The 15,215-nt window shown below is 33.4% G+C and overlaps 2 protein-coding genes across 3 annotated transcripts in view; one reads left to right on the top strand and one right to left on the bottom strand.

Annotated features, from left to right (window-relative positions):
- The first annotated feature begins 41 nt into the window (after positions 1–41).
- Rpb12 (DNA-directed RNA polymerases I, II, and III subunit Rpb12) lies at positions 42–1,849 on the top strand. Its single transcript, XM_028185024.2, has 3 exons — positions 42–198; positions 1,151–1,243; positions 1,677–1,849. Exons 1-3 carry the CDS (start codon positions 135–137, stop codon positions 1,697–1,699), a joined length of 180 nt encoding a protein of 59 aa, XP_028040825.1. The 5' UTR covers positions 42–134; the 3' UTR covers positions 1,700–1,849.
- A 725-nt stretch (positions 1,850–2,574) lies between these two features.
- The window catches only part of shn (zinc finger protein schnurri), a 34,883-nt gene continuing 22,242 nt past the window's right edge, over positions 2,575–15,215 (bottom strand). For both annotated transcript variants that reach the window (XM_089727750.1, XM_089727751.1), the window contains exons 2-6: positions 10,868–14,139; positions 10,621–10,788; positions 10,187–10,449; positions 8,967–9,157; positions 2,575–7,942 (exon numbers count right to left, since the gene is read on the bottom strand). In XM_089727750.1, the coding sequence (XP_089583876.1) occupies positions 6,279–7,942; positions 8,967–9,157; positions 10,187–10,449; positions 10,621–10,788; positions 10,868–14,139 (5,558 nt within the window). In that variant the 3' untranslated portion in view covers positions 2,575–6,278. The remainder of the gene's footprint in view (positions 7,943–8,966; positions 9,158–10,186; positions 10,450–10,620; positions 10,789–10,867; positions 14,140–15,215) is intronic.

Consider the following 15,215-nt stretch of genomic DNA (forward strand, 5'->3'; position numbering starts at 1 on the left):
TTAGTTCCCTTTGCGGCTTAATTAAACAAATCCAAAAACCATAGATTATACACACAAAACAATCCAAAGCATAAATCAAATTGGTGATTTTATCACATTTTTTATTATTTAATTTTTCTCTATTTTAGCACATAATGGCTGACACAACTGGGAAAGAGCAATCAGTTACTAAAGTGCCAATGATATATGTTTGTGGAGGTACAGTATAACCAAATAATAACATAAAAATTCTATCACTTTGTAAAACACTAACACAAAATAACTTAATAATTCTTAGGTATCAGGATACCCCATTAATTGAATTCCTCCCGATCCACTAACGGTGCTTCTAGGTACTTCAAGCACCGGTCACCGTTCCCGTCGAACCCGTCGCTTGCGACGAAGGGCTCGACTAGTATATTAACTCTTAGACACAGCCCACTGAGTTTCTCGCCGGATCTTCTCAGTGGGTCGCGTTTCCGATCCGGTGGTAGATTCTGCGAAGCACGGCTCTTGCTAGGGTTCGTGTTAGCAACGTCATCAGGTTTGAGCCCCGTGAGCTCACCTACTAGCCACGGTTACGCTGAAATAGCCTCTCAAGGCTATCAGATTAGGTAGGAAAAATAAAAAAAAGAATGTTTTGTATTTCTTTTTCTCTTGATTATAACATTTTTTATAGAAGAAAGAAAGAAACTACTTTAAAAATGTTCTTACCGATAACACTAAGCTTGTCAATGTCTAATGAATGAATAAATTAGTTAATTTGTCTTATAGGTATAGTAGATTATAAAATTATTCATACTGTCTTATAACATTGTATAAATTAAGGTGTCTTATTTAATGTGTTATTGTTTTACTGTATTTATTTCAAATGGGGAATGCATCTGTATAAATATAAATGTTCTTTATTAAAGCTAAAAGCAGTTCTAGCTTAAGTGCTTTTAATAAAACATGTTAATATTAATATTAAAATTTTAAAAACCTAAACTTAAAAGTATTAGAAAGATGAAATTGATTCAATTGAGAGTAAATATTGTTTGCTCTTTTCTACATTATTGTTTTTGCTGATCATCTACTTCAACTGTTTAAATGTTGGTTTCTTTAATAAATGCAATCCAGAAACTATAATATGGGTCTGCAAAACAAATGATACTTTCATTATCATTTTCAGAATGTCACAAGGAGAATGAAATCAAACCAAGAGATCCTATTAGGTGCAGAGAATGTGGTTACAGAATAATGTACAAGAAAAGAACAAAAAGATGTATCCTTTTCATTCTATAAATATATTCTTAAAGTAAAGATTATAGGACTAGGATACAGCCTAGTGATTTTAATCAGTAGAAAGGTATTGACAGGTATCACCCATATTTAATTCCTTCATTGTGGAAGTGATTCATGATCACATTTCAAGAGTATATTTCTTTGGATATTGGTATATGCAATTTGCACATTTGCATGGTTGCACAGCTTGACACAACTACACCATCTGTTTTATCCTTTGGATCACATTGAGCCTGCAAGAAAATAAATGCAATAAATGTCCATATGATTAATACTTGGAAAATCAACATAATCTCTTTGTATATCTGTTAAAATCTTCAAAAAATTACCCTTTTTGTAAATTGTGTTGATTTTAAATTCATTATATTTTTGTTCCTAATATTCTGAAAAATGTTCCTTAAGTAAGAATTCAGTGGTTGTGTTTGACGCTCGGTAAACAAATTCTGGAAACAAAACCCTAGAAGATAAGTTCGGTGGATACATCATGCACAGAAGAGTGAAATAAATTTATAATAAGGTTAATGTGTATTTTTGTTACTTTGTCTATGCTCTAATAATACTGACCAATGAAAAAAAATATATACAAGCTAGTTTTTTTATAGTAGATTAATAGATCTACATCATCATTTTACATTATATACTGGTGGTAGCCCATAGACATTAAAACATGAATGCCACCTACCGCCATGAGATATGTGTTCTAAATTGTACCCAATAGATCTAAGTAATCTGAATGATTTGAAGTATCAATCAACTTATTTGATGTTTCTAAATGAACTACTGCCTTAAAAAAAAAGACTTAAGTGCAAGAAAAATATGTAACTTTATAGATAGATATCAAATGAGTTCATTATCTTTTTTTTTTTTATTGCTTCGATGGGTGGACGAGCTCACAGCCCACCAGGTGTTAAGTGGTTACTGGAGCCCATAGACATCTACAACGTAAATGCGCCACCCACCTTGAGATAAAGTTCTAAGGTCTCAAGTATAGTTACAACGGCTGCTCCACCCTTCAAACCGAAACGCATTACTGCTTCACGGCAGAAATAAGCAGGGCGGTGGTACCTACCCGCGCGGACTCACAAGAGGTCCTACCACCAGTAATTACGCAAATTATAATTTTGCGGGTTTGATTTTCATTACACGATGTTATTCCTTCAATCGTAAACATGGGTGGCGGCATTTACGTGTGACCGTTGGCCATGGTTTTGCACACGACACCGCTAGTGGCGCCAGACGCAAAGTGTCAATATGGAGTACTTTCGTAAAACTTCCGTTAAATAATAACAACTAATAAACAAAACAAAAGGGAAATATCTCAGTGTATTTTAATTATGTAACTTCATCATTATAAAGTTTTAACAATTTATTAAAATTATTACCTCTCATAATAAAACACCAGAAAATGTATGTCTAAAATTTTACAATAGCCACAAATATACATTTTTTTTTGATCCATAAAAACTATCAATAAATAATTGTTAGGACTCACGACATTAATATCAAATTTAATTTTTCACACATTCCTCTAAGTCAACTTTTTGCTTACGTTATATAATAGTGAATATAAACATGCTATGGGTATACACATGCATAAAGAAAATTTGAATAAAGAGATTTAATTCCATTCTATAGTTACCAACTCACTAATCATAATCAAAAAGTTTATAGCACATACAAATAACATTCTTGGAAATAAAATACAAAATCATGACAGTTTATGATCAAGTAACTTTACATGTTCTGTCTCGAATTTATATTATTTCCCAATTAGAGAACTATACAGATGACGTAATAAATTTCAATTTATCGGTAGCTGTGCTTGATGTCATTAAGATCAATCATAACCAATCGTATCTTTCGGCGTCAATTTTTCTTTTTCATTAATTTGAAAGTTTATCATTTTTTTTCCCTTTATGGTTCAAACATGCGTAATGTTTTATTAACTCACAAAATTATTAACTGCAGTAGTTTTCTTACAAATCAAACGGTCTGATAGTCAATGAAATTATCTTTCTCAATTTGTTACGTAGTAAAATACATAATGATCAGATTATAGTTATTCAGCTATTAATGGATTTTTCGTAACCATATTTACAGTAGTTTCGTAAAAACAAGTTCTATATATGCATAACTACAGCAAAACAAAAACAACAAAAAAATTCTAATTATTCGATATGACATTTCATCTGCTTTAATAACAAAATTTGACGTTTATCGACCTCTGATAATGAAGAAAGATAGCAAAAATTCTGGATCGCTCTACAACAAATGTCATGAAACCAAGCTGTATCTCAATCTACACAGCAGAGACACCTGCTTTGTGATCTTGCCTTTGAAGTAAGAAACGATTGGAAACAAATTGCCTAAAAGTGATTAATAATGTAATAACGCGATATAATAAATTACGGTAATAGTAGAAACACAGCACTACCAGCAATGGAAGGAAAAGGTTTAATCTGAAATAATGAGAAATAGCTCTAATTGTTTTCAAAATCAGGAATCCACCTGTTTGTTTTCGAATAAAAAGCATGAGTTCACCATCGCAATTATTTTACACTTAAAGCCAATATCTTTTAATGGATAATATGCAGATATTATTTTTTTATAATATTTATAATATTGATGGCTTTGCTGAATTAGTAGAGTTGAATTTAGCTACCTATTGTATCACGGAGTACTTTTTAAATTCGAAGTCAGCTTCTTCATTAAAAACATTTGGCATTCGAGGACTAAATGTATATACATTTGTCATGTTTAACTTTCAAGCACCCATTATAACAAAGGGGAAAACCCTAGCTTGGGGACGTTTAATGTGAAACGTTTAGTACTGAACCATTGAAATTTTATTAGATGGATTGAATCAGTTAGAACAACTTATTATTGTAGATAAGACCGCTTACAGGCCACCTGTGTGCTTAGTGCGAGCTTCTTAACGTTCTCGATAACGTAAAAGTTAAGCCAATTTTGTATGCAATTGGAACAGCGCCCCTAGCGGCAAACGTACGCAAGCGATCCCATTCCATACAAATACGACCTAACTTTTACGCTATCGAGAACGTTAAAAAAACTCGCACAAGCACACTGGCTTAAATGGAAAAAGAGCCGCTCGCACAACAATGGAATAGCAAAGAATTGGAAACAATTTTCTTGGATAGTGCGAGAATTATAACGTCGGATCAAATTTTTGAGTAACATATCGAATTTTGATTTTGTTATTTAAATTGTAAACGGTTTGATCTTATAAGTAATGGTAAACAAGGGCAAGTAAAATTGATAGAGTCCCGTCTGTAATGAGAGATGAAAGGATGGATCATGTATGATTTAAAATAATGTGAATAATGACAATACCAGTAAATAGGCATTCAATTGAAATTACATTTAATATTATCATTTTTCTTTCATGCCAATCTAGAATTCGATTAATATTAGAAACATTATTTGTAGATATGAATTATTTAAGTATGCTTGTTATTTTGTTTAAAATATTTACTTTTTTATTTACCACACTTTATGTCGCCTCTCGAGACTGATACGGTTTATCGTTTCCGCTTGAATGTCTATTTCAAAAGTTTTTCAATTAAAACGTATAGCAGATTTTTTTGTATAAGTTTTAGAATTAGGAGCCTATAATTATAAATTATTGATTAGTGTCGATGCCTTTCTGTTGCTATAAGCTTCTTGATCATAATGGTAGATTTAGGTTTTTATCGATTATGTACATATATATTTTAATAGATAGTTATTTATTATGGTGGTACTTAAATACATTTTGTACCTTAAAAATTATGACAGTCCCGTGATATGATCAGACACAAGATATTTACAAAAATAACTAAGTAGAGTTTGTTTTCGAAAATTGATATTCCAATATGGTATAGTATAACAATAGTAAGGCGCAGTGCAGCAACCCAGTTCGAAAATATTGTAAAAATGTTATTGTAAATCTACATCATTATTAAAATAGTTTATACAATATATTACGACATATACTACAATAAAGAAACATGATGATGATGATATCATGTATTTTAAAAATTTGAATTTGGTTTGATTGGTATCATTATTAATAGTGATATTTTCGAACAGCTTGTGGTCTGCAGCTTCAATGAAGCTTAATTTCATATTAGCGCCATAAAGCTTAATTTCTAGAAAAATAGTTTAACAATGAATATATACTTTTCAAATAACAGTACATTATATATAAAAAACTAGGCTCTGTAACCTTACAAAAAAGACAAAACATGCAGATCATTGATCATTCACACTAATATTATTTTTACATTGGACTATAAAAATTAAATGAATAATAGTAATGCATAATAGTAGGAATCAAAACTATACTACTATTAATATTATTTTTTTAAATCGGAGAGCCCAGTTTATACATGTATACAAATTGATTATAACTTTAAAGAAACTAAATTCAATTTATTTCCGTACATTTTTATGGAAGACATTTTTGTTTTCTATTCATATCTACGTTTAGTGTATGGAAGTTGATATGCCAATTGTTTTAAATTTATGGAAGTAATAGTATAAATATGAAGTGGTAAATATGTCATACAAAAATTCATACAAAAGTGCTGTTCTATTCTATATATCATCCGACTACTCCTATGACAATGTTAATATGTTTGACTGATATTTAAGCGTAGTTTCAAAAATGTGGACCTCTTTTTTTTTCTGTCGCAATAATATATCCCATCTAGGTCTTCATTTTCAAATACAATTCAACAAATATTATCTCTGTAGAAATTACAAATAACATTATTAATACATAATAAGACTTACATTAAAAGCAAATTTAACAAATTTAATATTACGTGGAGATATTTACAAGATACATATTTAATATTTTTCGAATTTTTAATGTTAGAGTATGTTACAATCTTAAAGCGTACAATTGTTTTCACACGAATCTGAGTAACCCCAGCTTTAATAATTACACTTAAATTAAAAACAAAATAAAACTGCACATTAAAATACACTATGTACGTAATATAATTTTGGCACTAAATATCTGTGGCACTACAGTTAACACGTGTTTCCATTTCTTGATCTTCATTACCTTCACTTGTTTTTCCATTACTGTTTTTTTCACTAACACATGCGTTATCGGCGGGTGTGTTATCTTCGTCTTCCGACAGTTCCCTGCCTGCAGGTAGTTCTACTATTGTTAGACCGTTAGGATCTCGATATTCCAATTTTGTTGGATCTTTTTCGTGAAGCTTCCTTGCGAGCAATTGCAAGCTAGCCAGCGAACTATCACAATCTGTTGTGTCTATATCTGTCAAACTAACACCGGCGCGTTCAATCTCGGTGAATGTACCAAAAGGTAATTTAAACAAACACTCTAAACGCATAACATGCATTTTACTTCTTAAGTGTTTAGCAAGATGTCCATGAATTCGGAACGCTATATTACAGTCGGAGCATCTAAACGGTCTGGGATTAAACGACGTTGCTGCCCCGAATGTTGAAGTCATTGATATTTTGTTGTGATGTGAAGCAGACCGTTCGTGTTTTTGTAAATGACCCCGTGTGCGAAAGCTCACGGCACATATACTACATCTAAAGGGCCTTTCCATGTAATGAATATTTAGATGCAACCGTAGCTGTGAAGGTTTCGTAAATGTCTTATTACAAAAATTGCAATCTCTGCATCCGTCTTCCATGATTCTGCCAGGGGGATATGAAGAACTTTCAAGTTCTTTGCCTTTAGTAACCTTAAAAGCCACGCCACCCACACCAATTACGACTTTTGTCGCAACAGAATCATGTTCCAATATCGATGATGACTTCATGGTTTCTGAATCTGAAAATTCATCAGATTTTAAGATATCATCGCCATTTTTTTCTTCACCGAAGTTTTCTGATTGATTAATTGACATATCCTCTTGCGCTTTGATGAGATTAATCTTTGCTTGTTTTAAATATTCGGACACTACGTGTTTTGCATTTTCTGCGTTAGAATTTGTACTATTCTGCACAAACGACTTTTTCATATCAATTGGTACATTGCTGTTCATTATGGTAGAATCTTTTGTATCAATTACCATATCGTTAAGTGCCACGGAGGATATGTTATTTTCAATTTCGTCATATTCATTTGTATTTCTTACTCTATCATCATTTTTAATATAATGTAAAGATTTTACTTTTTCTGTGTTATTTTGATTTTCTACTGCATCATCCGTGAACGCAGATTTTTCTAAATCGATATTTTTATGTTTGCTTAGGCAACTCGTAACTTGACTTTGCTTTATTTTTGTATCTAATAAAGCTCTTTCGGTCAAATATGTGTGTAGCAAAGGTTCCCCATTTGTCCATTGATTCGGAGCTTGAGGGAGCTTAGCGGTATTTGAAGCCAAAGAAGCTAAAACACTGGATTCTCTTGCAGTTGGAATTTCAGGAATGTTAGGTGTTTTCACATCATTTTTACTGAGATCAATAGGTTCATTTTCTGCATCAACTCTCACATCAACAGATGAAGCCCTAACCTGTTCTGTGTATATTTCGACACATTCCAATCCCACGGGTGCGTAAGGATACGTTGTTGGTCTAGCACTTGTTAATAAACCCGGAGTAGCTGACGTAGAAGGTCTGTTACCACCTAAAGACAACAAGCAATGTGCAGCTTCATGTTCCGGTAAACGAGATTTATATGCTTCCGTATCTGAAACAAATATAAATGTAAGTCTATGTTATGTGATATGTATATAGAAATAAAAAAATATGGAATAAACACCCATAGATCCGTGACATGACATAGACATGGATAAACTAAAGGGTCCTCTTCTGTATGGAGTGAAATAGAAGTAGTTGGTATTTGGAAGCCCTACAGAGGAAACCTTACAGATATACTTCTTGAAATTTGACAGAGGTCCTTCTTCGTAGTGAACCGGTCTTCGTAGGATTAAATTGAACTAAATTCAATATACCCTATGCGGAAACGAAGTGAATTTAGATAGATGAGTTCTCGATTTCAGAAAGACGTTTTGACGTTCTCTCCTGAGCTATTTTCCATGAAACGTGTTGTCGTCGCCTAAATATAGCAATGCATGTTATCAATGGATCAGCGTGTCATCGATATAAACTATGAAAAAGGAAGACTTAGTGGAACGCCAGCGTTCATGGCATTGGAGCAGTAAATGTTAAGAACGATTTTGTTACTCCGTATTTTTTTTTATTGCCCTTGTAGACAGACGAGCATACAGCCGACCTGATGGTGAGTAGTTACCGTCGCCCATAGACTTTAGCAATGCCAGGGGCAGAACCAAGCCGCTGCCTACAAACCAATACGCTGCCTATATCCAAAAAGCTAACAATCCATTTAGTGATTCCTTCGGCGATTTCGTAAGGCGGTAACTTCAACAGAACTTCCCTATGCCAGACCCTACCGAAGGTCTTCGCGATATCGAGACCCCGATAACAATGCAGAGTAGATTCAGAGTTTGTTTATCATCTTTTATGGATTCGCTTTCTTGTGTTTGTTGAGAAGATTTTCTGTGATTGACATAAACTTCCTGATCAGAGCTACCTAGATCAACTGCTTAGTTGCAACTGTGTTTGTAAAAATTTGTATGTAATTTTTTTTACTGTTTACTTGTTATGTTAGATCATTTCACTGAAATTCTTAATGAAACTATCTTCTAACGGAAAGGATATGTGTTATATGATTGTTTTCTCATAAACCTTACCACTGGATTCAGTTTCACCCTCATTTCCTTCATCTCCATCTGAATCAGTGTCGTCATCTGTTTCACCAGAGCATTGGGCCATTTCATTAGTGTCACAATCACCTTCATTTGGATTTATACCCAACTCACAACACTTTTTGTAATGAGCTTTGCTTTTCATATGTTTAGTTAAATTGCCCTTAGTTTTAAAGCTGTAAATAACATTTTATTAATTACAATTACAGAATAAATTCAATAGTCAACAAAAAAACATGCTTAAAATTCTTGACAAAGTAAACTATAAAATGATTGGCATTCAACATTTTGATAGTGGAGCAGATTTACACATTTTTTAATTTCGTTTGATTTGATCAATTGATATGCTAAGAGTTTTTATTTATTATAACTATTCCGACTTCTAGACTATCCAGAATCACTAAGGGTCCTAAGAGGGCATTGAAATTTCCGCAGAAAAGCAGTAGCAGTTATTTTGATTTGATTCATGAAGTCACTATTTAATGAAAATAGAATAAGATAATTGAAAAGAATGTAAATATTTGAAGGATTCTCATTTTTTTACTGAATATTGAAGATAGAAAATCAGAAGACATGTATCATTCATTTAATCGAAATATAGTTTTTTCATTACAAACCAATTAAAAATATGTGTCATTCTAAAAAGATGTAACCGTCATTTGATATAATTCGTACGATTCAATGGTTACTAAATCCCTTTCCTTTATTCTGGCACAGAACTACTATCTAGCGTCAACATATCGAGCGGCATAACTTCATTGAAGTTGATTTACGTATATTGATTAAGTAGATACTAAGTAATTACCGAAACCCATAGACATCAATATAACCATCTCGAACTCGAACGAAGTTATTTTTCATAACAGCTGCCCTACCCGCTCTAAATTAACGTAATATTTAGGTAAAAAATGGGTAAAAACTTGCCTACGCTACTTCTAAAATGTTTCAGAAATATGATTTTTACATTGTTATGCACATTGTTATAAAATATAATAGCAAAATAAACAAATGAAACAAACACTTTTATTTTCGGGATTTCGAAGTTACAGTAGGTACCAATGAATAGGAAACGGTAGGGTTGTAAATATAATATGACTTAACCTATTTTTTACTTATTAACGGCACACTAGTAATCCTTAATCAGTGTAGCTTGACGAGAGTGATTAAAAGCTCATAACATTTCATATTACAGTCAATAGTAATACCTGAAAGCGCAATGCACGCATGTGTAAGGCCTCACGTCGGTGTGAGTGCGAATATGCTTCTTCAACATGGATGGTTTCTTGCATCTAATACCGCATTCGGAGCAGACGTAACGTCCTCTCCCACGCCCCCGAACATATGTGTACTCTTCATTACTTTCAAAGCCACCAGTCAACTCTTTTTTGGGAGTCATCAAATTTTCAGACTCTGACATAATTTGAGACTTATTTTCCTCTATCTTTTTTACATCTAGTGACTGGAGCACCTATAATCGAAATATTTATTAGATTACAAAATATTATTGAATTGCAATTAAAGACTAAAAAAAATCTTGCTTTACAGAAATACATAAAATCCAAACGAGATTAATAACGGAGTTTACTAAGCTGGGATGTTCCCGATTTCATTTTATACTTATTTTATAAAATATACATACCTGTTTCTTTTCTTTTATAAATGTATTCCATTGTGATGAGTGTGTTAAAATAAGATCGTGCTTAATTACTGCTACTGACATATTCTGTGGTCGATGTCGAGAATCGTATAAAGACATAGCTGAAGACGCCGACAACCCTAATGGATCTGGTGTCAATTCTGATAATAACTGTAAATAAATAAATAAACGCTATTAAACACACGTTCCTCAAAATGTAATGACATTTTCTTAGAAAGCTTATATTTACCTGCCAGTTACTGTACATGGAAAGAAAATGTTGATTTGGAACGTAAGTTGGTTGAGGTCTGTTGATGGTGCAATAAAAAACCTTAGTTGAACATTTCAGGCCCAAGTACGTATACGCATTTCCGTTAAGGTACAACTGCCCATAGGCCTTGGCTGGTCTGGGAGTTTCGGGTGATACCAAGGGCATAGTATTTGCATTTGGTGTAATACCGTGATGTCTTTTTGGTGTAAACGTCCCAGGCTTTAAAGGCAACGTAGACGGCCTCAAAAATTTTGGTTTTCTTTCACCGTTAGCAGACTTTACCATTATGTTCTTTTGAAAATATAAAGGCTCCGACCTTTCATTTTGCGGAGTTGCACACGATGTTGTAACTTGTGTGTTATTCTTCTGAATATCGCATGAAGTTGGAACTTGGTTATTGAAAATTTCAGTTTTCGTTATCAAATTCTCAAAATTAAAATTACGAATTTCTTTTTCATTTTTAATATCTAATGTTTTGATCAACAATCCAGGTGCTTTATTTTTATTTTTATTGTTTGGGAAGTTAACGTTTTCTTTCAAGACAGGTGTTCTTAAAACTCCCTCAGCGTTTCTTTTCAGCCCGACATCTTGTCTATGGAGTTGTTTTATGGTGTTGGAGGAGTATATTTTTGAGTCTTCAGCATTATTTACATTGATAATAGGAATGGAAGAAATATAATGTACTTCACTATGTTCATGTGTCTGAACATGTTTTTCGGTTTCCATGTGAGGTATCCTCAAATTAGGACTTCGTGTATTGCGCAATTGCTGAGTATCATACTTTGCCATTACGTGAGGACTTTTTATAGGGTGTATGGCTCCTAAGTTTGAGTGTTTATCATCATGTATAGAATTTTTTTTATCGTTATTCCCTAGATTTTTTGGAACTGTATTTGTATTTCCTATAAACCTACTTGGAGTATTTGGTCCTGGTATACCTGGAACGTGTGGGATCAATTTCCCTCCATGCATAATTTTCGTAGCTCCGTTGGGTGATACAGATGCTGAAGGACTCAATGGAGGCAGTGTTAACGGATTAAAAGCCGTAATTGCACTGAGTGGCGGAAATTGAAAATGAGTTATATCATGAATATTCGGCAAGTTTGAATTTGGAACACCAGTCGTTGATATTGTCATTCTAGGCGTCTGTGGCTGTGGAGTACTCAAGTTTTCCTTCGGTGTTGGAGGATTATGAACGATTGTCCCGCCTGAATGCAAACCAGATCTAACTACAACACTACTTGCTTCAATGTCACTAACAAGCTTCGATGGCGACAAGTTTGTCTGAATCATTATAGGTGACAATTGGTTTTTATTTGGTTCAATACGCAATGTTGTAGTGCTCCCAGAATGGTCTACTATCTTCACTTCACCACCAAACATTTGAAGGGATGTTGAATTAATTCTTAAATTAGGTGAAATTTCTTCGATCGAACGTAAATTATTCGAATTTGTTTCTACGCATCTCAATTTTGGGTGAGAATACAAGTCAGTAGATCTTGGTGATACGTTTTCTACTAATCTTGGACTGTATGCATCAGAATGACTATCAATTTTCCTTTTTGGACTTGCTATAGGTTTTGATTTTATAACGTCGTTTTTTCTAGCAAATTCAGATGGTATTCTTGAATCTACAAGTCGGGTGTTGCCGAGTAAAGGACCTGGTGATGGCAAAGGAGCTACCACATCATTGCATTCTGCCTTCGTGATAACGAGGTTCTCTGGTTTTAATCGAGCTGGTGCTGATTTTGAATTTATGCCTGATTTTTGAATAGCACTTGAGCTAGTTTCAGGTAATCGCACATTAACAGAGTTACTTCTTACAAAAATATTGTCAGTTCTTATAACTTTTAGATCTTTACTGTCACTGACTACATTACTGTTAACGTTACCTTTGCAATAATAGAGCCTATGAATTTCTAAATTATCTGCACTTCTGTACATTATTTGACAAACAGGGCAAAGAAATAGGGGACCTTCGAGCAGTTCTCCGGTAATTGGCACCATTCCGCTCATTTTCGTTTTTAAGAGGAGATCTTTTATTATAGATCCCTCAGGATTCAAAGGGTGTTTTTGAAAATCACCCTGTGAAAAACTTTCAGAATGGGATCTTTTCCTGAACGAAACTTCTGTTTCATTATTGTTTTTTGTCAGATTCAAGGGAGACGAATCCGACTTTATTTCGTTAATGTCATTCATAAGTTGTTTACTTTCTGCTATTTGTTTGATTTTACCATATTTTTTTTGTAATGGTGTTTCTATAACATCAATTATAGCTTCGTTGTCTGATATAATTTTCGAGATATGTTCGTTGAGAAAATCTGCATTTGGTGATATTGATTTCTTTAATTTTTCTTTCTCATCGCTTTCACGGTAAAACGCAACTCCGGCTCTAAATTTAGGTTTATAAATTGTCTTCGATTTACTGGTCTCACTTGGAGATGTATTTGTGTAGCGGAGTTGTGTTATATCCGTAAGCCGTTCGGGTTCAGGCTTATAGTCCAACGTTTCTATTCGACAATTCGAAACGTCTGACCCTGCTTCAGAGATAGAGGTAGGAGTGTCACTCTCGGACCCCCCTGACATTTCGTCGTCATTTAGCGTCATAGGTATATCTGTTCCTTGTAACCTTAACGCATGCATACGTGATCGGCAATGTTTGTATAAATTTGATTTTGTCTTAAAGGCAAATCCACAAGGTATACATGGATAGGGTCTCTCGTTAGTATGCGCTCTGATATGTTTTTGAAGAACTGAAGGCTTGGCACATGATAATTTACAATATGGGCATATATATCGCCCGCCTACTGTGCCATTATAGGCATCCCTGATAAAATCATTTTCAAGGTTCTCAGTCTTGTTTAAAAATTCATCTGTCAAACTGGTTTGACCAGATACTTGAACAGTATTTACATTATTTAACTTACTATTTTCATCATTATAATTAATTTGTACATTATTTTCACCCGCATCTACGTGCTGCCTGTGTTGTTTTTCTTTAATTTTTTCAATTTCAGGATGTGCTGCAGAAATGCTTCCATTTGTTATCGGAGCGTTAGAGGCATTCTGTATCACGTTTATTTCTTTTTGTCTAATTTCCTGACCTCTTGACTGATTTGATGGTAGAACGGGTATAGTAGATGCCATTTTTTTAAATTTCTTGTGAAGGTAGTTGTGGTCATTGTTATTAGAAACAGTTATGTTCGAACGTTTTTCTTGATTGAGCGGCATCTTCTCCGCGATGTCTGTACCTAAAATAAATAGATTCAGTTTAAGTTTCAATAATAATCACAGCTTGTTCCGTAATTTGATTATTTTATAATGATTTAAAAGTCAAAACATAATGTTTTTATGTTACATAAGGGGAACTATGTAGGTTCGACTTTTTAAAATTTACTATTATATCTAATATTATTAATTATATTACTAGCTGACCCGGCAGACTTCGTAGTGCCTCAATCGATAAATAAAAGACCTAACCTTTTGTATAAAATAAACTTAAAACAAACAAAAGGAATCCGTCCGGAAAATTGTTATTTTTATTTAATTCCGAGCATTTTCATATTTATCTACCTTTTAAACCTTCTCTGGACTTCCACAAATAATTTAAGACCAAAATTAGCCAAATCGGTCCAGCCGTTCTCGAGTTTTAGCGAGACTAACGAACAGCAATTCATTTTTATACATAGAGATAGTATCGTCTTCGATTTTCGCGAGTGGTAGACAATTACAACTACATACTTTTACGGTTTATTATTTTATATTTATTGCTTCCGAAGATTCGAATATTTTACAGTTTTTAAATTATAAATTATTAACGCGAAATTAAACCACAAAGATATAATATTAATACATAGCATGTCTCACAAAGGGTGTATTAAACCAAAAACTAATGTTCTATAAGAAAATCGATTCGAAGGAACAAATAATGTTCCCAAGAAAATGGTTTCGAAGTACTCTTACTTGAACATCAAGAACGAACTATTCTTCGACCAGCCTTTGAATTGTGTTTTTCGTAATACATATATATAAGAATAAGTAAAAAATAAGGCTGGCCACATTAAAAAATGGGGTTGTCTTTATTTTTTATTGCCAATCTGGTGTTAGCACCACCTCTGGTAACTTCTTAAGACGTTAGGCCTATAGATGCTAACAACACGAATGCCGCCACTTACCACCTCGAGACATGAGTTTTAAGTCTTAGTTTTTACAGTAAAACGGATACACCGCCTTTAAAACGCATTACTGCTTCACGACAGAAATAGGCAGGGTGGCGATATCTCCCTGTAAAGACTCACAAGACGCTCTAGCCCAATTCAGTACCACT

This window comes from Bombyx mandarina, chromosome 05, assembly GCF_030267445.1.
Source record: "Bombyx mandarina strain Sakado chromosome 05, ASM3026744v2".
NCBI classification, from domain to species: domain Eukaryota; kingdom Metazoa; phylum Arthropoda; class Insecta; order Lepidoptera; family Bombycidae; genus Bombyx; species Bombyx mandarina.